The sequence below is a fragment of the Parus major genome, chromosome 1 (assembly GCF_001522545.3).
Source record: "Parus major isolate Abel chromosome 1, Parus_major1.1, whole genome shotgun sequence".
Classification (NCBI taxonomy): Eukaryota; Metazoa; Chordata; class Aves; order Passeriformes; family Paridae; genus Parus; species Parus major.
In genome coordinates, this window is record NC_031768.1 from 52,808,092 (window position 1) to 52,833,437 (window position 25,346).

Sequence of the window (25,346 nt, forward strand, 5' to 3'; positions counted from 1 at the left end):
AGTGGGACTTGGCTGTCCTATAACCTGCATATATGGGAGGCTTGGTCTGACCAAAAGTGATGGATGCTTGACACCTTAGCAGTTTGGCTGGTCTGCCTTTGCATAATGGAGGCATTAACAGAGTAATTACCTGTCAATGAAATCAGCATTCCTTATTGCAGTGCAAGGCCTCCATTACCTTCTGAGGAATAACTGCGGGATTTGGCCTTTAATGAAGCATGCCTGTCAGTTCATACTGAAATGTCGATCTTGCTTTGACTGCCACATAATTTTTTACTACAATTTTTTTTTGACATTGTATAATTCAGAAGTTAAGGGCAAGCTTCATATATAGTTCATTAATTACACATAAGAATTTGATCTCCATTTAGAAACTGGAGAGATAAGCTATTGATGGAATATATATTTAATTGATTCTGGGAAGTTCAGGCACAGGAACTTGCAAGCACAGACAACACACTGACACACAAAACACTTAATGTCAAACCAAAATGATTATTTAATATACTTAAAGCTTATTTAAGAGGCCATAATCAGATTTAATTTTTTATATCCAAGGAATACTTATTAGCACACATTAGAAAAGAAAACCCAACACCACAGGGCAAAAAAGTAGAATAAGTATAATGAGTGTCTCTAGTACAAAATATAATATCTGTGAGTAATGTAATTTAGATTTAAAAAGTTGGTAAAGTCATAAACATTCATAACAATAACAGTTAGCTGACAGGAAAAACTTGGAATTTTATTAAATTTAGTCTTAGCAAAAATGCTGATAAACAATACCATTGAGATCAGTGTAAAACTTTTCGATGATTTTACTAGCTTCTAAGTTAGGCCCACATTTATTCGTTCTACTAAGGAAATTCAAAATTGTGTGAAGTATTAGAATCTTCATTTCAGAGAATTTTCTAAAACATATTTTGACTGCTCTTTTCACTGCTTTGTTTTATATTACTATCAACTGTAATGTAATGACATCTTCTTCCTCTGTTCACCCTCTCTATAGAAAATAAATACCTTTCCACTTTCACATTTTTTTAAGAAATAGGTGTGGTTGTCTGCCATTTTTGACTGGTTATCATCCTACTTGCAGTTCCTGCGGAAATATCTCAGACTTCCATATCTGTGATCTGTCAACAACAGAGATCAAACCAGGGAGTTTGGATGCATTCTTTACATGCCTTGTCAACCTGTGAAGACTGAGATAAGGTGGCTTCCACAGGCATTGAGCTCTGTGATTTATTCTACAGTTTGATAACACCTTAAATCTCAAAGTGCCACCATGCATTTTCATCCATCTGTCATAGAAAGGATCATATCACAAAGGATCCTGAGCTACTCTGTGTGAGAAATCGATGTTAAAACAAGCCAGTTCAATTTGCCCATATACAGAAGTAATAAATTTAATAATTTTTGTAATCCTAAATTCTTAGTCAAGAAGCGTGTCCTGTCTGTTCACCAGATAGCTAGTAATGTAGAAATGATCATGACGTAACAACAATATTTGTCAACAATTGGTTTAGGCTTAGACACAACCTATATGGACTTTTTTTTTTTTTTTTTAATATTCTCTGAAAGATTAAGACATGTAGGGCACGTGCATATACCTTTAAAATTTTTTTGTGAAGTGCAATTTCATTCCTTTGTGGCTATGTGATTTTCACACTTTTATTTAAATTAGTATTGCTGTGCAAAATAAAATGTGAAGCAGAAGTTTTGTGCTTGTCAGTTTGCCTAATGAAAAACTAGTCTGCAAAACAGGTACAAATTACCCATGAAATGTTAGTATATGTTGGGCTCAAAAGTCAGCAGTCCTTGGCTATTTGTATTAATTAACATGGTCGTGTGTACTAGGTGGAAAGTGCACAAATAAATCCATCCATTTTAAACACTGGGATCAAAGGTAATAGCATCTGACAAATTCTGTGAAATGAGAAACTTGCTGGTATACACATTAGAAAAATATATGCACCAATCATAAAATATTTTATGTTCAGATTAGGTGTACAATTTCCCGCTTTCTCCAGTTTTTTAGACAGAAAATGGAGAAGTCACAGGTCAAGGTCATATAAACTTCTATAGTCTTCTGAGTGTGACTTAGTGAATGTCTTTCCAACAGAAGCCAAATAAAATAGGTGGCTATTAGCATCCGTTGATGCAACTTCAGAGATTTCTGCAAAGTTATTCTTTCAGGTCGCTGAAAGAAGTTCATCAGTTGATTTTACATTACTAACATTGATTTCAAGCAGCACAAAGTAGGTTATTATACAACATCAGAATATAATGTGGACTATCAAACATTTTCTGCTTATTGTAAGGGGAACATGGCATTGGCAGCATTACCTGAAACTATCCAAATGATAGTCAGAGTTCTTGTTTTCCCTTTTTATTTCCATTTAACTTTTAATGTGTCAAGAGCATGCCAGATATAATTTGTGGAAAATACTAAAAATTGGATGGAGTCTAATAATAATAGTGATTCTTGTCAGGTTTCATTTGACTTCTGCTTGAGGCCAGCAGAAAATACATCCTAACTGTTTTTTCTCACAGTAAGATACCATTGAGAGTATCTGCTGTTTTGATAGTACAGCAATACCTCTGTCACATAGCTGATTTCCATGCTAGAAGTCATTTTTTTCTTCTTTCCTTTTTCATCCCATTTGTTAATGAGGTCTTAGCTCTCTCTCTGGCTAAGATGCTGATACTTTTTTTTTTTAATAGAAACCTCTGTGTGGAAGCATCTTCATAGGCTGGTTCTTGGTTTTGTGTTTTATTTGGGATTATAATTTCATGTAGCAGAGACTTGCTCCAACATTTAACATGGCACAGGAATGAAAGACCCATTATCAAAGCAACACAAAAAAATCCCAAAAAACATTCAGCCACAGAAAATACTAGCATTCTCTGCGGATTTAGTTTTTCAAGCTTTGGCATCATAAAATAGTGTAAGGCAGATATACTTGTGTGCTATGTGTGCTGAAAGAGAAGTTTGTAGTCAGTATTTTTAATATGCATTATTCCCTGGAGAATCCTAAGTGAAAAGCTGGGGATTTATTTTAATTTTCATTTTCTGTATCACATGTTTGCATATGCAAAATGAAAACCCCAAAGCTTTAGGAGTTCAAATAAAAAAAATAGAAACAAACAAAAAAAATCCCAAAAAGCCAAACCAAATAAATTCAGAAAACTGTTGTTAGGAAAGCAGTTCTTAAGGACATCCTGTCCCAAATAAGAAAAGATATGTTTTTATGGTGAAAATACATTATTGTCTAGTTATTTTTCTATTAGAGATGCAGTTACATTAACAGGTGTTTTAATTAGTTTATAGTGTGTGCAATCAATTGGGATAATAATATTAGTTTCAAAATTAAAATATGCTAGAAATTGCATCTCTCCCAGGATGCACTAGCTTAACCATATTATCCTTGACAATCATGTCCACTCAGTTTTTCCAGCGTGGATCCATTTATCTAATGTGACAGCTCCAGTGTTCCTTGTGTTAATAAATGTACAGCTGCTTTCTAGAATCATAGCATGCAAACATTCTTGTCCACAAAGAGCAGTGCTGCTGCTGTTTCTGTGCTTGTAGGAGAAGACATGACTGCTGACTCAGAGTTAATTGTAACCCAGTGAGTTGACAGTGACAGATACCCATACATGCTACTACTAGTTCAGGAAGCAATGTCCTAATTTACTATTCTCCAACAACATCCCTAAATTGAGAGCCTCCTTCCTTTCCATCCTCCTGTCCCCATACTAATACAAGATATCCTTAGAGTCTTTATGAGAATTCTGTTTTTTTTCTGCATTTGTTAATACTTGTTTTATTGAGGATCCATATAATCCTCTTAATTGAATTTCCTCAAGCTCACATGAATAACAGTGAAGATTCCCATCATGGTGTCACTATGAACACTGGTTAGTTTAGAGCATGATCATTTAAAGGCCTTCAGATTTTCTCCCCACCTTCCTCCCCTCCCCTTTTTTTTTCCAGTTTAGGACAGTCACTACCTTAAAAGCCCTTTGGTACAAACTTCCTAGTGGACACTGGTAATTTGTTGTTAAATCTGAGGACTCTGAAGTATGTTTTTCTTCCTTTTACATTCATTATTAAAATGAAAGCATTCAAATCACAAGATCAATTCTAATATAGAGCAAGGGCTGCATCACCACAGACAAAAGATTGCTACCTTCACACAAGATCCATGGCCTGCTTGACTTCCAAGGTTATGTGTGGTACTAAAGAATGCTAATGGAACGGAATACTAAACGGGTTTTTATAACACCTGTCTTTTTCCTGAAGATCACTGTAAAGTTTCTTGCTTCCTGGCACTGCAGAACTCTGCATATCTGCTGTAGTTACTGACAGCTATGAAACCTTAAATACACAGCACTTCTGTAAAGCAGTAATTTTAGGCTTCAGCAGTAAGATGCAGTGTCAGTAATGATTATTGACATCGTACTACATGTATCAGTTTACTCAATGTAATTAATAAGCCCTAGCTGATGGAACACTTCTGTAACTCATTAAATACTATGAACATAATTTATGTTAACATTATACATTATACATAGTCAATTTTTTCATATATAATAATAATAGGGTTACTTCTATAAACAGCCTCCAGATAATATACAGTCCTGAGACAGGAAATATTCTCAATTGTTCTGTCTCACCTTTAAAAATGGGATTCATTGGTAAAAGTTAGTCCCCTGAAGCTGTATTACCCTGTTCACATTAGAGAAGCTGGATGAGTTTTATAGAATGTAAATCAGGGTAAATACATTATTATAATTTAACTTGTTAAATCTCAGCAACAGCTGTTTCTGCATTTAGTACTTCATATGCATTATTGATCAACACATGTTTTTACTAATGTAAAACTTCTCAGAGTGTAGAGAAGTTACACTGGTTATTGTTGTAATTGGTACAGTGCTTCTGAAATGCTTCTGAAATTGAGTGCACTTGTAATGTGCATTATCTGTCATGCTAAGAGTACCTCATCACCAAAATCAAACTAAATAAATAAATTGAAGATCTCTGAAGTCTTCAAATTACAAAGATCACATAAAATGCAATTCTATTGCAACTAAATTGTTTATATGTGAGTAAGTCAGTCTAGTATCTTTTTGTCAGTGAGATCTATTTCTTTGGGGTCTTGTATTTTAAATACTTTCCTTAAACACAGCTAAAAATTTACCTATTGAATATCTGAAGTCATAGTGGCTAAATAGTTATGAACATAGTGCAAAATCTAGGTAGGTTAATTTGGGGCATTTAAATTTGAAATCTCTGAACTTCATGTCTCTCTAATGTCAAGGGGACAACAGAGTTGTCAAAGAAATTAATCTGTGTTACATCTTCTAATACATGCCCTAAGTTTACCTTGTCATCTATAGTCAGTGATTGAGTACAGGCATTCCAAAAAGACATGCTACTGTTATTTTACAATTATATATCTTTTAGGATGGCATGAATGTTCATTAGAGCTGCCTTTCCTACTCCATTAATTTTTAATTTTTAATTGGTGTATACAAATGTGTTCTGTTTTTAATAAGTCCTTTCTTAGGCTTTTTTCCCCCAGATTTTCTGGTAAGAAATATACAAAAAGTACGTCAAGTTAACATGTTTTACTAACGTCTAGCCATTTGGGTGAATAATATTTCTGAACATGAGCCTAGTTTTCTGCTGGCAACACATATGGCTATTTTCTTTCATGTTGTACTGCACAAGTTTCCATCTTTTCTTTCCATTTTCCTTTTCTGCATGCATCTGAGATATTAATTTTCCTAATCTTAGGCTTAGAACTGATTTTCTGAGTCTCAGACAATTCAGGAGGATGGGGGCTAATATTTAAAATATTCAAAATTTATTAGTGTTTTACCAGTCTCCAAAGTTGAACAAGGTTGAATAATGCACTGATTTAGACTACATTAAACTATAACACTTAGCTTTCCTGTTATGTCAAATTTACATTGCAGTCAAGATGATTTTAGATAGGTAGCAATGCTCACTAAGAAAAGCACTATTTGCCTTTTAGATGGATATTAGGAAGGCAAAATTTAAACGTATGATAGTCCTGTGTTTAGTATCTTTAGTTAAAGGTTTGTCAGTGTTTTGAATGTCCAATTAAAAACAAAACAAAACAAACAAAAACAAACCAGGAAGAATTTATGAAATAAAAACTATAGTTTCATGAATTCTTCCTGGTTTGTTTTTGTTATTCATGAAATAAAATGAAGTCACATTACTACATAAATATGGGAAGAATGTGATATTGCTTCCAAAGATAATGGAAACTACAGGATTTGACTGCAGGTTTTTTTTCATTCATTGTCTCTGAAAAACTAACACAACTCTCCAGCCAGACAGGCTCTTTGTTCTCTATGTTTAAATGTGCTTGGGACCATCATGCTGTCATTTCCAACCCAGTCATGCGTCATTCTGTAATTAATAATTTTTTTCACCTTTATGAAAAGGCCAGTTCTTTGCAGCCTTGGTAGCAAGACAAATATAATAGGCAATTATATTTATGTTTCCTTTTAATACATTACTGTGTAATTTACAGATTTCTATGAAATTTTAGTACTGAGAAATTGAGCAGAAGAAATCTGGTGTCTATATTGTCTGGTATAGCAACAATTTACATTCTGAAATCAATACCAACATTGTTATCTTAAGGGGAAAAAGAAGTATATACTGAGGCACTCTGGCTATTTAGATGGGTAGCATGGTATGAAGAAGTAGCATGAAGAGGCTGTATCAATTGCTTTTTCTTTTTTTCATTCTTAGTTTAGCTTGAAAGATTGGCCAAAACCCTATCTATCTCTATTATCTTGGTTCTGTGGCTAAGATTTCAAGATGAGCATGGAGAATGGATTATCCTATGAAGCAAACAGGATCCTTGAATAAGGACTGCCATGGGGACTGAACAAGGAAGTTTAGTTTAGAAGCAGACAAGAAAAAAATAACCCTAGTTCTCCTAGCAAATTGCAGGGATCTACTGCATGATTTGTACATAACACAGACTTGAGCCAAGTTTATCAGGGAAAACCAAGAGTGGCTTTTAGTAAGAAATTAGATTGATTTTATCTCAGATTTACATTTTTTTCATACAAATTTCAGTGAAACATGAAAGAATAATGTGTGTATCAGTGAGCTGAATTATACAAAACCCTGTTTGAGGTGCTTTGTGGCCTTCTTATGAGATACACTACAAGAGTCTTTGATTCATCTTTCCAAACTGGAAGAGAATGTAGACTGCATATTTTAGAGGCCTTTCACTAAGTCAATCAGAACTGCAAAACACAACAAATCATTGTTTATTTATAAAACAAAGTAATACAGCAACCATATGTTAATTCAAAGACCTTGCCAGTTCTTTCTGTGGAGCAAATACAAACATAGATATGTTTTGTTGAAACTGTTACTAATCTGTTTTTGTGACTTGGCCTTTACAGGCTTGATATCATAAAAAAAATAAATTCAAATCCATGTTATAGTACATGAACTAGGAATCTTTGTTTTGATCCTGGAAGGAACAAACTTTATGGAACAGACATCTTCCACAAAGACGTTACAAATTAAGCATAGATTTTTCTTGTGTCTTTACAACATCTTCATAAACTTGTGAACAAACAATATCTTCTCCATAATCATAATTTAATCATCAATAGTCCACGGGCTTTTTAAAGTATTTTTTACACTTAATTTTACTTTAATATGATTCTCCTTTGACTTCTTTATTCATGAGTGAAGTTTCAGTAAGTTATGTCATATATAGATTATTCTTTTTCTTTTCCATAATAAAGGTCAATTGGTTTTTTCAAGTTTCCCTTTTAAGCCTTCATATCAACAATCTTTCCATAAGGAGAATATTCCCAGAATGTTTTGTTTCTCTTTGAAGTTGTTTTTCCTTCATACTCTTTCTTTGTCATCTTAACACAAAGAATACCATAATAGTTCAGAAAAGGAAGGAAAAGTTTTTTGTTGACGCAAAATCTCCATGTCTGAAATAAAATATTTCAATGGCAATTAAAAAAATCTCATGCTTGAGTACATATTCTGATATACAGACCTAAATCCCATTCTGTAAAGTTTAATTTGACTTGCTGTGAACTGGATTTTTAGTGGCTTCTTCCTGTCTGGAAAATCAAGGAGAGAAATCAAGGTTTTTAATTCACAACTGTATTGAGTGAAGAAGTTTAAAGTACCTAATTTGTAAACTCGAAATGAGACTTGGCTGGTTAAAATTCAGCAGGTTCTATTTCCAACTACCCAGTGTAGAAATGTTTTTTTAATTACAGCTTGGTTTATAACAATGGATAGGATCTGTAGCCAAATTTGTCCCTGTGAGACATTCAGCAATGGAACAATAGTATAATTATTTCTGGGATCCCTGATTAGCAAAAACAATACAATAGTTGCACAAAGCTTGAAGGTTTAGTTTTTGGAATGAAAAAGAAGCAAAATCTCCTCTTAATGCTGATTTCTGTAACTTGCTGTATTATTCAAGTACATAATTGGAAATAAAATGAATTTTAGAAACTAATGTACAATGGAATAAATAGAACAATTTTGAAACCTAGTGCTTATAATTCCTGCATTAAAGCTCTGTTTCCAACACAGCTCACAACTCACCTGCCACAGAACATTTCAAACACTCAATATCACGTGGCATGATTTTTCCTGTACTTCAGGCTTTTAGCACTCAGGTCAACAAAATACCTTACATTATTTGCAGCCCACTTTCTACCCATGTATGAGTGTGTCTGGAAAAATAGGGCAGCAGCAAAAAGGCTTAGGCTCATAAGTAGTGCCTTAAGCTCACTAATATTGGAGTACCTTTTCTAGAAATCTGTGCTGAGGTACAACTTCTACCAATTTATTTGGTTAAGTAAGGACTTCAGTATATATGAAGTAGATATATGCTCTATGCAACTTTTCCAAAGCCAGAGATTTTTGTGGAATGAAATTAGAAATTGTCATATCAGAATACATTTTGTACAGCTAAGATTGTCAAAAATTAAGTACTTCAGTACAAAAGTATGTTTTCAGGGGAAATATGAAATTTCTTCTAATACTTCCAGATTTTCTTTTATTTTCAGCTAGAGTTGACAGAATCACTGAATCACAGAATGGCTGGGGTTGGACAGGGCCTCTGGAGGATGTCTAGTCAACCCCCTGATCAAGCAGGGATAATTACAGCGGCTTGTCCAGAGCTGTGTCCAGATGGCTTTTGAATTTCCCTAAGGAGGGAGACTACACAGCATATCTACACCACTTGTGCCAGTGCTCAGTTACCTCCCAGTAAAAAAAAGTTTCTCGATGTTCAGAACCTCCAGTGTTTCATGTAATCATGTGCCCATGATTACCTGCTCTGTCATTGGGCACCATTGAATTCCTCATATTAAGAAGCAATGAGAAAAATAGAACAGGAGAGTATGTGAAAGGAAAAATGACGAGCTGCAACACAAATATATTTTAAAGTGTTTTTAGTATCTCCAAAAAAAAGTATTGTAATGAAGAAAAACGCAATATGCTATGTCAAACACAAGTTCTACTTTGTTTCAATTGATCAGTAAGATTAGAATGTTCCCATCCTCTGTTATTCAGTCCACATCTCTACAGCAGAGTTTGTGTTGCTGTTTTTATTGGCATTTCCAAGCACCACAGCTATTATTTATATTCCTAATTTCACAAATTACAGTTGTTGGAAATTACTAGGCACCTATTTGACTTTGTTGTAGCAAGAAAAAAAGGAGCCAGACCAGTTCCATGTGTCTTTGATTTTATATAATTTGGTTGTTACTATGTTAAAAAAGTGTTGGCTGGCTGACCACCTGGTCCAAAAACAGGAAAAAATGTGTTGCTATTATGCTTGAAATGTCCTATTTTCAGCACAGGAGCTTGCTATCCATTATCACCATCTGAGATGGTGTTTCTCTTGTGGGTGTAAAGTCATGCTTCACCTAGATGAGCTTCATAGCATCTGCTGCAGTAGGTGATTAAAGGAGAATGATTCCTGATTGTTTTCCCAAATTTTAACTCAGCCTGGGTTCAAAAACTCCTTTGAGTCAAATTGTTCTGAATTATATATTGAAATTACTTTGACACAGGTAAAATTGTATTGCTTTGACTGACTTCTCCTCTCAGTTTTGGGTTTCACATAACCATGAGATGATATTTTCTGATTAAAAATAAGAATAATTTTTTTCAGGACCTGAAGAAAACCCCTATTCCCCCCCCCCCCCCCCACCAAATGCTCATTCATGATTGAATATGTCATGTATTTTAGATGTGAATTTTGGCCAAGCTTTGGGACCTGAACCATAACATTACCTCATGCTGTATATAATCCCACGTATGTTGTAGCATAATTAAAATTGTAATTACTTGTTATCGTTAGTCCTATTGTTGTACCAACTATAAACCTCATTACTCAAAATCACTTGATTCTGTCTTTAGGGAAAAAGAATTCAAAACTGGATTTTGTTACACAAGGGAGTAGATAAACACAAGCATAGTCTAAAACACGTTGGATTTTCTTCTGAAAGAAGAGTCCCCGTCTTTACTGTCGTGCAAGAAATTCACATTCAGTGAACAATCAGTGAGGGGCTCGGTGCTGGATCTGGACCATGTGTCACATCCTGTGATGTATGCTTCTGGGGGAGAGTCTGTGTACCTTGCCCAAGGCAGCTGTGCATGATGTGTTGGTGCAGAGTCATGGGCAAACTCCAAACTGGACCAGCTAGGAGTAGGAGACCCCAGGTCTGGGTGGGGGTATCTGACAGGCAGGGGGGCAGTGCTGGTATCTGGGGGGGACCCATGAGTGTGGCCTGCCAGTGGGACAAGTGTGTGAATGCTGCATGTGGGCAGCAAGCACCCAGTGAGACCAGCTGGCGAACTGGGTACCTGTGGGGATGGTCAGGGGGGCTGGGACCTGGGCAGGGGTGCTGGGCAGGCAGAGGGGCTGTGCAGGAGCTAGGGAGGGCTGTAAAGGTTTTTGTAAACCTGGAGAGTGTGGTGTGTATGTGTGGCACTTGTGACTTTCTGCCTCTGACAGCCCAAGAGAAGGAGGGGATGTATCCCTGTGTGCCTGTGCCTGATATGAGTCCTGAATGGAGGGGCTGAGGTGCCAGAGCCTTGTCTGGGGCTGTCTGTGTAGCCACAGCTGAGGCCAAGCCAGTGTCTGTGTGTGTCTGCATTACATGCTCAGTCTTAGTACTTGCAGCAGCACTCCTTGTGTGGAGATTCCAGGCTGGACTCCTGCAGCCAGGCAGGAGCGTTCTGGACCAGGCAGTGGCCACATATCACATTATTTAAAACTTGTAAGCTCTCAGTACAGTGAAGACAGACTTTCTTCTCAATTACTGATATGCCTAAGCTTAAACATTTGTTTTGAGTCTCTTTTTGCAGAAGGCTTGTTCCCCTCATTATTTTGATGGCACAACATAGTCTAAAGTTTCTTTATGGACTGCATGTTATCCATCCATCATCTCTTGAGCTGGATCACTATTTACACAACAATTCAATTTTTATAACCCTTTATAATGATTTCTGGATTCTTTAGTCAGCGGCTGTTGTGGGTAAGAATAGGAACACCAGAAAAAGTTTATTAGATAAACCCAGCTGTTGAGTTACAGGGTGTAGAAAGGCCCTCCTTGCTTTCTGAACTTCCCAGAGAAGAATTTACATGTCACTGGACCCAGTCTTAACCCCAGACTTTGTCAATGGTTTAAGTAACTTTGTCTCAGAGGATTAATGATGGCAAATCAGATAAATTTATGTAAATATCAATTATTTAGATGACAAATGATTAGACAAAAGACCTCATCCAGATTTATTTACTACAGCATGTAAGAGCCAAAACTATTATCAGTGTAAAGTATAGGTACAGTGCACTATATGAAAGCTATTACATAAAGCTAGCAAAAAAGAAACCATTATTAAGCAGAGGTTGGTATAGCTCACCACACCAATGCTCATGGGCAGATCTCTTTCACTCAGCCTCAAAGAGTATCCTTGAAGGGGCTTCCCTACTTCAAGGGAGAAAACTTCATACACTCAAAGAAGGAATATGTGACAGGAACCCAACTGTGTGGAAATGGACTGGACTTCTATAGTATATAGTGATTGACTGCCAGTCTTATGTCTCCAAGTCACCTGAGCAGCTTATCTGTCAAATCTTTACCCCACTATCAGGATTTACTTTGGAGTCGGTGAGCCAGACTGCTTTTAGCATAGTCCTGTGCCAAAATCAGCACATGACGGCACCTCTCAGCCCACTACTGATAGCTTGCAAAATAGGACATATTTTGAGTTGACCACATTCCAAAGCAAATCACCCTGCTACAGTGGCTCAGAAGGGCAAGACAATATATTTTTCTCTCATAATTTAAAGTATGGATTTAAAAGTTAATAGTACTATCAGCTAAGAAGTTGCCAGTATAAGTGTTAGACCTGTGTCATTTTACTGGCTAACTGGTCCCTGTCACTGTCAGTATAGAGTCAGAACAGATTTTGGCTAGTATGAGGAATTTTTGCTACTCAAGGTAAGTACTTTTATTATATAACTCACAAAACAGGTCATTTTTGTAATTATGAATTCTACTGTTTATTAAGATGGTTAATTAGTTATAAGGGTTTTATTATTTTGCAGATCCTAAAACTTAATTTGTCATCTCCTCCCCTATTTTGGGGCTTAATATTCTTATTCATTCATGTCTTCTTATAGAATCTTTTAGGTTTAAAACCAATGAAAGCAATCTCCTTTCCTCAGATCATAGTGTGCCCTGGAGAGAGGGTGGGCGTAGGGGTAGGGGGATGCATCACCACAGTTTGCCACTTGCTGACTTTACTAGTGATGAAAATTCTTAGTTTGGAAAAACAGATCTCCAAATTTATCTTTCTGAAAGTAGTTGCAGAAAGAGATGATTTTGTGTAGTTAGCTACATTTCTATTGTGCTCATATTGTAGGGGAAGAATAGAATAACAATTGAAAATTGTTCAGGGTGGTACTTCCAGACCAAAAGAAGTTGTAAGAGAAAGTAACAAAGAGTGAGCTAAAGTTTTTCTTGCTGACATGTATAGAGTTAGGTTCTCTGTTGATGTAATGAATACATCCAATGACTCAGAGGATCTATTTGGTTTTCTACAGCTGGATTCTAATCCTAAAGCTAGAAAAGGAACTTAAAAGCAAAATACTAATTATAAAATCACAGCCAAGAGCAAATAGTATTACATTTATTTCTATACCGAATAACACAGTAATCTAAAGTTGACTTAATCAACTATATTCACCCAAGGGAGATGAATAAAAAGGAACCTGGTAGATTATATTGATCACCATATAAAATGGTAGCAATTACCATTAACAAGCAGTCTTTAATAAGCAAACATATAGTTAGTACTATTAACTTGAGGTTTTTTCTCATTAAAAGAAAAACTATAAAGGAGAGAGGGGAAAAAATGAAAGTTGGGGTCCAGGACACCTGATGTTAACTATTTTAAAAAGTCTTAATACTTTTTAAGAATTTTAATAAAGTGAAAATACTTGTAGTATTTTCCTAATGTTTCTTTCTTTTCTGGCTCTGTAGAAATCTTGAATCATTAGCTTAGATATACCCCATAAATTTCAGGTGACTAATAATGAAAAGAAATAACCACAAAACTAAACAGTTACTATTAAGAGTTACTATTAACTAAGTTACTATTAGATTAAGGCAAACTTTGCGAATCTCTACTTTATCCTAAATTAATCTAGCACACCAGAATATTGAAGCTGCTGAAATATGTTTTTGGTGGGAAGATATGCTTAATTTGACCACTCTCTTGAGATGCTCTTAAGTTAGTTGTTTCCAATCCTTCATAGATGCAGTATTTTGATCCATGAAGACCTGTAATATTCCTTTCATGAATCAACAGTCATGGTTGCTAAACAATTTGCAGCGGTGCTATCAGCTCTGAAACTCTTGGGGAATCACTGTATCATTCTGTGGCCACAATTCAAAAGTCAGATTATTTCTCCAGATGAGAGAGGTTCAAAATCAATAACAGTTAACTAATCTAAGATTACACTGAATGGTTTTTGTTTTGGTTTGGTTTTTTTTTTCCTGTTGAGATGGCTGCATTTTTTTTTGTTAAAAAGTTCAGTAAGATGTGTAATTCTGCCTCTCAATCCCTGTGATTTTTTTGTACAAACTCTGTGCTGTTTTATTTTTATTTCTCCTACCAAATTGATAATTATTTATTCTGTCATTGCATTTTGTGGTTCTTTGCTGACTACTGTGAATTTGCACATATATTATCAATCCTAATTATCCATTTAAGGTACATGACAGATATCAGTTAAATATGCTTGTAGATAGCTATTTATTCATGCTACTTTTCCTGAAAGATAACAACCATTTTTATGGGTTTTTAGAGCTCGGTAGTTGTCTTTTTTTTTTTTTTTTCCTTTCTTTTCAGTTTGAATAGTGATAATACAGATTTTAACCTCAGAAATATATAGTTATTAGATTTTCAGATATCACTTGCTTTTTATAATATAGTTTGCAATGGTTCCTGCTTCTCAGAGAGAGCTTTTTTAATAGATGATGTTTTGAAAATTTTGAGAAATATACCTACTTTTCCACTGATCAATTTCTTATAAGAAGTTTACTTCACAGATGAGCACATATAGACTTTTGAAATTTGTCCCTCCCATCTGCCAATTTCCCATCCAAAAGCAAGCCAAAAAAAAGAAGACAAACCAAACCAAAAACAACAGGCGAACATGGTAATAGCAATTGCTTCATAAGCATTGCCAGGGATCTATCTGTATGTCAAAAGTACAAAAAAACAAACAAAAAAAAAAGTAGTCAAGAGAACTGAAAAGAAGAGCACTAATCAGTGTGTCCTGTGCTCTTCTTTGTAGTCCCAGCGCCGTGTTACATTTCACCTCCCCGATGGCTCCCAGGAAAGCTGCAGTGACAGTGGTCTGGGAGACCACGAGCCAGTGGGTGGTGGAACCCTGATCTCACACCCTCTTCCTCTGGTTCAGCCGCAGGACGAATTCTACGACCAGGCTTCACCGGACAAGAGGACTGAAGCTGACGGCAATTCTGACCCCAACTCGGGTGAGTCATTGTCGCTGCTCTGCTTATCTGAGTTGCTTTGCTAACTTGGTTACTTTCTTTTTCATCCCTTTGAGCTTTGAAATGGTAGAGATGTTTTTAAGCATGTGCATGAATATTTGATCATATTAGCTCATAAGGATTTTTTGGAAATAATGAAGTTTGCCTGAAGTGCCTGATGTTGTAATAATTTGACTGTGGAAAGAAACGTATATCCAGTAGAATAAATGGCTTCATTCTAATTGCGCAGTAAGCAATAACAGCTGGGGAGAAGGATGTCCTACAAGTTATCAAGTTTTTCTTGATGTTTTCAGTGCTGCAGCTATTTAGCTATAGACTTTGTTTTAGAAAAGTAATTCTAAATATCAGTTTATAGTTCAAGGACACGGAGGTTGTACTTTCTTTTAGACTAACAAAGAAATCAGTAAATCAGTGAAGCACTGAAAAATTGAAAGAACCCAAATTTTTAAACACCCTTACAATTCCCCTTTCAAACATTAAGCATCAAAAGGTTTCTTTGTTAGCTTGGAGTGGCATGATGTACTGGAAGTGTGAGATACAGGTTTTCAAAAAAAATATTAAGGATGAACTATTTGATTCAGGAATTTCTGCCTTTCTCTTCTTTCCTCCTCTATGATTCATTTACATTATTGTTGTGTTTTTGTGAGAGTACTAAAAATTGAAGCAAGATCTTCATTGATGCTGTAACTAGTATTTTGGTGTTGGGGTTTGGAACGTGGAGGCTTAGACATCCTGAAGACAGGGAGGAGGAAGTAGCTCTTAAACTTCTTGTTTTTTTCTAGAATATGGAGACAAAGGTTAAAAGTCTTATTTGTGCTCTTGGAAGGTAATTGAACCTGAGTTCTCTTGCATCCCAGGAGTATAGAAATAAGAATTAGTTTCTGTCTTTGGCATTTCTCCCTTTTGTATAGATGATTAAGTTGTCACTGGGCCTGTACAAACCAGGAGAGAAGGTGGCTTTGGGATCTGATGAACAATGTTAAGGTCCATCTCCTCATTTGGACAGACTGGATCTGAATGATGACATTTACATCATGGCAGATGACAACATGAACTGTGGAATATTGACTTTGGAAATATTTTTCTCATATGTATATGGGAAGACCAAGAGGTTGTGTTGGATGAAACTCTACAAAGAAACAATACGAAATGTATTACTGTCTGAGAGTTGCAGTCTGGTTTTTTTTCCTCTATTTACCTTTTTTTTTTTTTTTCCTGGATATGACACCTTCATTTTATTTTCTTTACCAAAACAGAAATGTTTTTGGAACTGTGGTGTTAAACCCTTAATCTGTAGAAATGCAAAGAATGATAAAAGAGTAGCAACTATGAATGGATTGATTCTGGAGCAAGAATGTATGTCTACTTAAGCAAGTGAGGAGCTTAAGTGGAATTATCTGGTTAATTCTCTGACCACGTATGTGACTTGTGAAAGATTTAACAACATCAGAGAGGAGTTTTTAATGCAGCATTGCAAGCTGGCACTGTTTCATTGGCTTCACAGACTCTGAATTGTACATCTCTTTAAAATACAGCATAGAAATCCAGCAGGAAAGTTAGGAAAATAGGTGTTAGTAAATTAGATAGCAAGTTATTAAAGTGCATTTTTGGAAATTTTGTGTTAAACACATTGTGAAAACATAGTATATTAATCACGATCATCTATTCCTGCCTACTATAGACATTGATAGAAGGTTAGTCAGAATAAGTTCTTAAAAGTTATATGAAAAGTTTTAATATGCTTGTGGTAGCACCTAATTTAGCTTTAGGGATGCTAAATTTGTGTCAAATTTATGAAAATCTAACCATCAAGCTGTACTAACAACTAGTGAATATTGAAGTATAGGTTTTTCTGCTTTTTACCGAACATTGAAAAATACACTCCGTATCTCATCAAATCTCACAAAGGAATTATATGGTCAGTACTGTGACAGAAATTATCCTAAAAAACCCAGGCCAGGATGGGAATCATGTCACTCATTAAATGGATTTAGCTTCTATATTGTATTCAGTATCAAGCTATTGCCTAGGCACTGTATCAAAAATTATTTTGCTACTGTAGGCACAAGTTTTTTGAATGAGATGTGAAATAAGGTTTAAAACAGTTTATGGTTATTGCTGTGGCAATTTTCAGAAGAGAAAAATGCTGGTATTGAGCAGTTACTTTGTGGGTATTTACATGTGTTCATGGTTAAAATAACTGATGTAGTATCATTTGAACATTGTATTCCTTGACACTCCTAAGCTGAATTTCTAGTTCTATTGCAGTGAAATGTTCCCTAGTTGTATTTAACTGTAGAGGTAGTTTGATTTCAGTGGCTGTTTAAGGGGTTGCTGGTTATGAAAATACTTGGGACATGCTAAGGTAAAAGATACAACTATAAAGTAAGGAAGAAAGCCCTAGTGGAGAGTTGTAGTATTGCCATGTACATGTACTGCTACCAGTTTTGGACGATAATTGCATAACAATATTTTTATTCTAAATGCTTCAACTGAAGAGAAAGAACAGTGGTTTTGGGAATGTTTGCAAATGACCTCTACACCAAAAATACAGATTTGTTCCACTGTATTTTTATGAAAGTTCATTCTAAGTAAAAGTTTGCTTCAGCTCATGAGAATGTGATGTTAATCTTGATAGTAAAGTCCTTGCCTCATGCTGAGAGCAATTTTAGTTAATGACTTTAATGCTCAGTGAATTGTGTGGGTTATTACTGTACACTGTGAAGTTAAGTGAATAAAAATACAGCCATTGTTTCTCAATATAATGTTGCTATTTTAATTGTATTTGAAGAGTGACCAAGGCTCAAGTCTTCAAAACCTGAAATGGGGGTGGGGGGGAAACGTACTAGAAGTCTTGCTAACTTGTTATACAAAAGTCTGAGAAACCTTACTGCCATATTTACTTGCAGTCATTAGCTTCTACAGAGACAGAAGAGCTACAATTACATGATTTAATGAAATAAACACACACAGTGAGAGTACATTCCTCTAGCTAATCTGAAAACAGAAATCTCTCACACTGGGTGAAACTGAAATGAAGAGAGAAGCCAAATATTAGCATTGTCAGCCACACGCTGTCACTGTGCCTATGAGAAAAAGGCAACAAGATAGAGATAGGAAGTCTTTCATGATAATATGTAAGTCCAAATTTGGTTTGTATCACTGAAATCTGTCTTCTTTATTTAGGTATTTTATTTTGTGGCTTGAATTAATTTTTCTAAGATATATTTTCCATTTTCCTATTGTTAATTGATCAATATTATTGATGGTTAGAGGAGCTTGATACTAACCTATCAGTTGCAACTTCCTTATAGTTCACTTTTGTCTCATTTGCAGCTTGATACACTTGATTCCTATAAAAAGGAATATATTCCAAAGATCAGTCATCTGATACAACTTCTTTAACTTTTAGCATATCAGATAAAAATGCAGAATACATTCCAGTTTGTTTACGATGTAAAAAAAAAGAAAAAAAGAAAAAAAGAAAAAAAAAGGTCGACGTAAAATTGAATTTATATATACTACTTTAAAACATCTTTCATCTCAAAAATTCCTGCTTTCTAATGGTTTTAAATGTGCATATCAGGAAGTGTACTTTTAACACAAAGATCTTTATCATCAGTTGCATTAAAACTGTACAACTCTGATGTATTTTATTGTGAATTATTTCTTCAGGTATTGCTCAAAAAACCCCGTTCTTTTGTTCTCCAGCAGTCAGGTGCAGAGTGTTATTTTTCATTACTACAACTGTGGTTTTCATCAGTGTGGAAAAACAACCCACCTTATTAGTGAATTCTTTCACTGTGGTTTAGTAAAGGTTGTCAGGGACTTAAATTTAGACTGGAATTGTAAACGTATCTAAGAGTTGCATGCAGCAGAGCTGTGCAATAGAACTGTATGAAGTAAAAATGTGCCTCCTAGTGTAAAGAAGGGGAAAAGTGCATTTTCATGAAAATGCTTGATAAATCACATTTTGATAGCTGCAAGCGGTGGATGTGATTCATTTTTCTTCAAAGAGATAAAGAGGAATAGAATATATTTAGTAGAGTGTTAGAACTGCTCTAGGGAGAAAGCCTACTACACACTGTGGATGAATCTATGCAATAATTCCAATGGTTTAAAAACAGAAATATAATATTTATGTCTTCTGATACATGTTTACAAAGCTAAGTAAATGCTTGCCTAATTTCTACATCTCATTAATAAGTAGTATCAACAAAATAATAACTTTATAAAAACATGGAGCTGTACCAAAAATTGAAACACACCTACTGGTTTCAAGATCATATTTTATTTAGTAAAATTAAATAGAATACTCTTTTGTGTTCTGTGTTACTTCCAAAGCAATTCCATGTTCTTGGAAGTAATGTTATAATGCTGTTTTTCAATAATAATGTTTGTGGATAGCTTTTTATTTCCAGTACAATAAAAACTGTGTGGTTAGATTCAGCTGATAAATACCTGAGTTCACACTTTTAAATAAACCTAAATACTGTGGTAGTTTATTCAAGTAATATCAGGGGTGTTAAATGGTTCTCTAATTCCAGTAATAACTAGGAATATCTCTGTGGCAGTGGCTTAATTATGATTAAAGTTCAGAGTAATGGCAAGACTGCCTTGTATTACACTTGGTCATATGATAGTGTCCCATGTGGAGAAGCTAAGCCTCTCCTGCAAAGAGCTTTGGTTTTACAGTGTCACTATCATTACACCCAGTGGGTGATGATGGTTTAACCTTGCAGGCATACCCTCTGCTTAATCCTGTCTTTCATTTTGCTGCCTCCAAAGTTTCTTATTTGGCAATATTGGAGCAGTCCATAGCTAAACAGCCTAAGGTATAGAAAAAAATCCTACTGTATTAATACTTAAATCTACATAATTTGCTGTCCATAGTTATTCTTGTGTTTTCATAATATGAGACTATGAGGACTAAAATAGGAACATTTGCCTTTGAGTCATATCCTCCATTTCATTAAACACAAGTTCATACCTCACACAGAATCTAACACTGTCACATTTAGCTACAGGCAAGCAGGAGTAAGAAAAACTGGAGTCAGGTTGGTGAATTAGCCTACAGAAGAGCTGTAAAATAGACTGAAGTCTGAATTCAATCTCAGCCCATGCACTTATTTCTTTAAAGAGATAAATAAAATCTGAAAAGCATAAGAAGATTGCTATCTCTTTACATCTCTTTGATGCCTCATTGCAGTGGAGATTTAAAAATGGTCTTGCTTTAGAAAAGTCACAGTGCTACATCTGTTCCTATTCTACTCTCTTTTTCTCCACACAGCAAAGCTAATTGGAGTGTAAATCAAGAGGCCATAACCATTGAAGGAGCAGTAGGAGGGGAACTTGTCCCATTGCTTCTCCAACAGGAAAAGATAACTTATCAAAACTTCCTAGCTGCTGCTGCCTGAGAAGAGCACTTGCAGGTCCTCAGCAGTGAGATGAAAAAGCTACATGGGACAAGGGGACTATGAAAAGGGTTAGAGGATTAAAGGAAGGGGAAGCTTGCACATGAGATGAAAGCTAGTGCCTTTGGCTGCTGTCACTGATGATACCAAAGACAGTTTAAAACCAAAAATGCTTTTGCCAGGTTAAATGACTTAAGGAATTAAGAGTTATTTTTCTCCTGTAAGTTTTTTTCTGCTCACAAGGCCTTTCTTCATATCACAGCAAGCCCAGGTCTGCTGCAGACATTCACAGACTTTTCTAAGTTTCAAAGTAATATCATTATCCAGTCAAACCTCTTCCATGGCACAATGCTTAGTGCTTCACACAACTTAAATCAAACTGATGTTTTAAAATATTCCAGTGATTTATTTCCACTGGTGTTTAATTTCATGTGTTATATGGGTTTACATGGCAAGGTAGTGGGGAGGTGGGCTGCAGAGGGTGCCTCTTTGAGAAGACACCAGAGGCTTCTCCCCATGTTTGACAGAGCCAATTCCCAGTAGCTCTAAAATAGATCCATTGTTGCCCAAAGCTGCACAGCAGGTGGGGGAAGGAGTGAGAAAAATGTGAGAGAAACAAACCTGCAGACACTAAGGTCCATGAAGAAGTAGGTAGAGAGCACTCTTCAGACACCAGATAGATTCTGTCTCAGCTTGTGGAGAAGGTGGTGCCCACAGCAGCCCATGGAGGACCCTGCCCTGAAACAGGTAGATATGCCCTGAAGGAATTTGCAGTCCATGAAGAGCACATGCAGGAGCAGTAACTGTGGCCCCTGGGGAGCCCACTCTGGAGCAGTCTGGACTTGAAGGTTCGCACCCTGTGGAAGGGAGCCATGTATTGCTTGGAAAGAACCCTGTAGTGGCCAGGATAAAAGGATGAGGAAGGAGCAGCCAATACAAAATTTTGCCGACTGACTGCAAATCCCATTTCATATCCCTTACTGCCACTTTGTGGCAGGGGCAAGGTGGGGAGGAGTCAGAAGAGAAGGGTAAAATGAAATAAAAAAATTAATTTCAGCCTGGGAAGAAGGAAGGTCTGGATAGTGGGAAAAGAGTTTTTAGTTTTGTTTTCCTGTTTCTCACAATCCTACTTGAGTTTTTATTGATAATAAATTAAACTAATTTCCCCAGGCTGAATCAGTTCTACCAGTGATGGTAACTGGTGAGTGATTTCCCTGTTCTTGTCTCAACCCATGATGAGCTTTTTCATCTCATTTTTTTCCCATCCTGCTGAGAAGGGGAAGTGACAGAGCAGCTTGGTGAGCACCTGGCAGCAGCCAAGGTTAACCCACCAGAATATTAAAGCTGGTGTTGTATTCTCAGTCTGAAAGCATTTACTTTCAGTTTATACCTCTTGTCTGTGTGACTCTACCACCCTTTGTCAAAGTAAAATCTGTGACTTCCAGAAGTGCAAGGATATTTTGAGGCCCAAGGGACTGTTTTGACTAGTATAGCATCCTGCATAATACAGATCAGAAATCTTAGCCAATCAGCTAAAAAAACATGTGTCTTCTGGTATCTACAGCATATGTTACAGAATGATTTTTTGATTTAATGATCTTCAGTGACAGAAGAAATAGTACTACATTGCTTACTGACTTCAACTGAATCAGCCTTTTATTTGATAAAAGAGGTGTTTGGTATCCTTAGTTTGGATTCAAGTCTTCTTGAATATGTAATACACTGGTTAATTCATAGTAGTATTTGGAATGTTGCTACGTTTTGTTCTTAAGCACTTTTTTCCTCTCTGTATTTTAATAGTGGTCCACTGTCTGTCCTGTAAAAAAAAAATCATATACATACATATATATATATATATATATATTCATAATAAGAAAAATAAAACTTAAGTCTTCTAAATTGCAGAGGTTTTGAATCAGTTGTTCCCTTTATCAGTCATTGTTTTTCACTGAGTGTTTTTTGGTTTTTTCATGCCTCATGAACATACTGTGTAACTGTACTTTTTAGCAATTGAATAGCAAAAGATTTTTCTATTATTTAAAGACTTTCTGTGGGAAATGAAAGTCAAAAGCACAACTGAACGCATGTATCTTTAATCATCATGAAATATATTAGAAAAATTTTATTAGCATCCTAGGTGCTCTCTCACCTAACTGTATTTGACACAATTCACCTTTTAAAGATGTGATAATGTGATTATGACAAAAATATTTGTTTGATAATTTTGAGGTTGCTGTTTTTGAAATTCAGTGAAAGTTGTTATTGCTAGCTGTGACTCCTGGTTACATTGATACGACAACTGATTTCCCAATGTTGCATATTCTTTTACTAACAGAGTCTTTAGCAGTGCAACTCCTATTTCCAATGGCAAGTTGACAAAAAGGAAGATTATATTTGTGAGAATAAAGCATTGAATTTAGCATGGCATTATTCATTTCAGCATTTAGGGGGTTAAAAATTTTAAGAAGAATTAGAATTGTTGATGGCTGCAATGAGAGGAATAATTTAATGCAGTAAGAATAACCTCATTGCACCCACACAGACTTGGACCTGACAATGAGAAAACAGCTTTGCAGTGAAAGTACTGGTAATCCTGGTGGATAGCAAGTTAGCTATGAGCCAGAAAGACACCCTTGAAGAAAAGATATCAGTCTCCTGAACTGCAATAGAAAGGGTGATGCCAATAAGCTGATGGGAAAGATCCTTTCTCTCTACTCAGCACTGGTGAGACACGTTTGAAGTGCCAAGTCCAGAGGTGGTTTTTCAAGTATGGAAAGGAAATGGAAATATGGACCGAGTCCAGAAAAGGGCCACGAAGATTATTATGTGTATTAGAGCATCTGTCACATGGGGAGATGCTGAGAGAGCTATGACTGTTCATCTTGGAGAAGGGAAAGGCTTAGGAAAGATCTAATTAATGTGTGCAAATACCTGATGTGGTGTGAAAAGGAAAGTAGAGAGAGAGCCAGACTTTTCTCAGTAGTATACCAAATTAAAGAAGGGACACTGGGCACAAACTTACTTTAAAATTTTCTTTAAACTTAAGGAAAAAAAAAACCAACAAAAAAACATTTTCTTGCTATTGGAACAATAGAACTCTGCACAAAGTTTCCCAGAGAGATTGTGGAATCTTCATGGGTGTTTTGGAAATCAAACAGGATGTTTCTCTGAGTCATGGTAACTCCCTGAGATGAGCAGGAGGGTATGACTAAGCCCTCTCCAGACTTCCCTTCCAAGCTTAACCATTCTATGTTTCCGGAACCCTATAAAATAATTAGTCTTGAATAGACTGTGCAATACAGATGTGAGGAAGAAAAGGAAAGAAAAACCTGTATTCTCTAATGTAAATTAAGTATAAACTTGTAAATTTATGGTAGGATATCTGGTGTAGTGCTATACACAGTATAGAAATCAAAAACAAATAGGTACTATCCAGATACTCATTTCTTCTTCCGTTAAGCTCCTGAGGTAGATATCTGAAATGGGTCAAGTAAATCTTGTAAAGAAATGCCTTTATCCCACCATAGATTATGAATGAAGGCTGTAGAAAGGAATTAAGTAATACCCATGTTAGTTCCAGAAATTAATGATGAACTCAGCTTCATCATTATTCATCATTGGATGCTTACATGTAGAAATTGAAAACTTCATCCTAAATGTCTAAGCTCCCTTGTTAGTTTACTGAGCACGAAAGCTTTCATTTAAACTAGGTACCTAAACCAGGTTTGCTAAGTTTCACACTGGAGTTCATTCACAATATTTCTGATGAGTGTAATAGAAGCTCAAGCACCAAATTCACACAGACATTTTGGATGAAATTTATCTCCAGAATTTTTGTGCATAGGACACAGATAATTTGTTATACATCAGCATTTGGTTAAATGCCTACTTTTTGTTAATTGCACACCCTTCTTTCCTGTTTGACATCCACATGCAACCATCTTGGAGCCCCAGAATATTTCTAAACTGGCATTGCTGATAGCTAGACAGAAGTGAAGTTTAGGTTGAGATTAATTAAAAAATGTATGAGTGCAGGTGCCATGTGTGTAACCTCCTGAGGTACCCATGACTCATTCAGATGTGAATTTGAGTTAGATGTGAATTAGTCTGAGATCCAGGTTTAGTCAGTGGAGACCTCAATTATCACAATTGAGATTAGAGACCCAGTCAGTTTCTAAACTGAATGATGTCTAGTAGATTCGTCTACTTTAATGTGAAAGACATTGTTTTCCAAACTATAGTGACTGAATTGACACTGTGTATAGGGGAAGCTCAGACACCTAAATTTAGCTGATTTCCACAAATCCAACCTTTTGTGTGAGATGAATCTCAGCTGTTCTTGTTGCTAAGGGAATATTCATATCTTTTGGGAGATTTATTAGTTTTTCTTATCTATCTGCACATAACATTTTTCAAAGGAGAAGAACATTTTTAAATTTCATGCCTCATTTTTTACAGTACTAATTAAATAAAAATAGCAATGCATACCTTCCTTTTCCTTTTTTTTTTTTTTTTTCTCCTTTATATAACTGAAATTAAAGCATACTACCTTTTTAAAGAATACTTCTAAGGAAGGATTTCTAAAAATAATTTTTGTTCTCTAATCAGTTTTTCTTTCTCCAAACAATCATCAGATATTGACTGTATTGACTGGAAAACTCATGCCATTTTGAAAAGTAGGATGTCTTGAAGTGCAGATGATACATTTTGACTGTTTCTTTAAGAATATCCATATGGTACTCTCATGGAATCCAAGAGTTCCTTCCTTAAAGCAAATATCTTGGTAAACTT

The 25,346-nt window shown here is 35.7% G+C and overlaps 1 protein-coding gene across 5 annotated transcripts in view; it reads left to right on the forward strand.

Annotated features, from left to right (window-relative positions):
- Positions 1-25,346, forward strand: part of PCDH9 (protocadherin 9) — a 665,972-nt gene that overhangs the window by 417,546 nt on the left and 223,080 nt on the right. For 2 of the 5 annotated variants that reach the window (XM_033514394.1, XM_015627473.2), the window contains one exon: positions 14,922-15,123. In XM_033514394.1, coding sequence (XP_033370285.1) covers positions 14,922-15,123 — 202 coding nt within the window. Of the gene's footprint in view, positions 1-14,921; positions 15,124-16,052; positions 18,423-25,346 lie in introns of those variants that run through there. The other 3 variants (XM_015627482.2, XM_015627492.3, XM_015627499.3) reach the window with 2 other exon arrangements.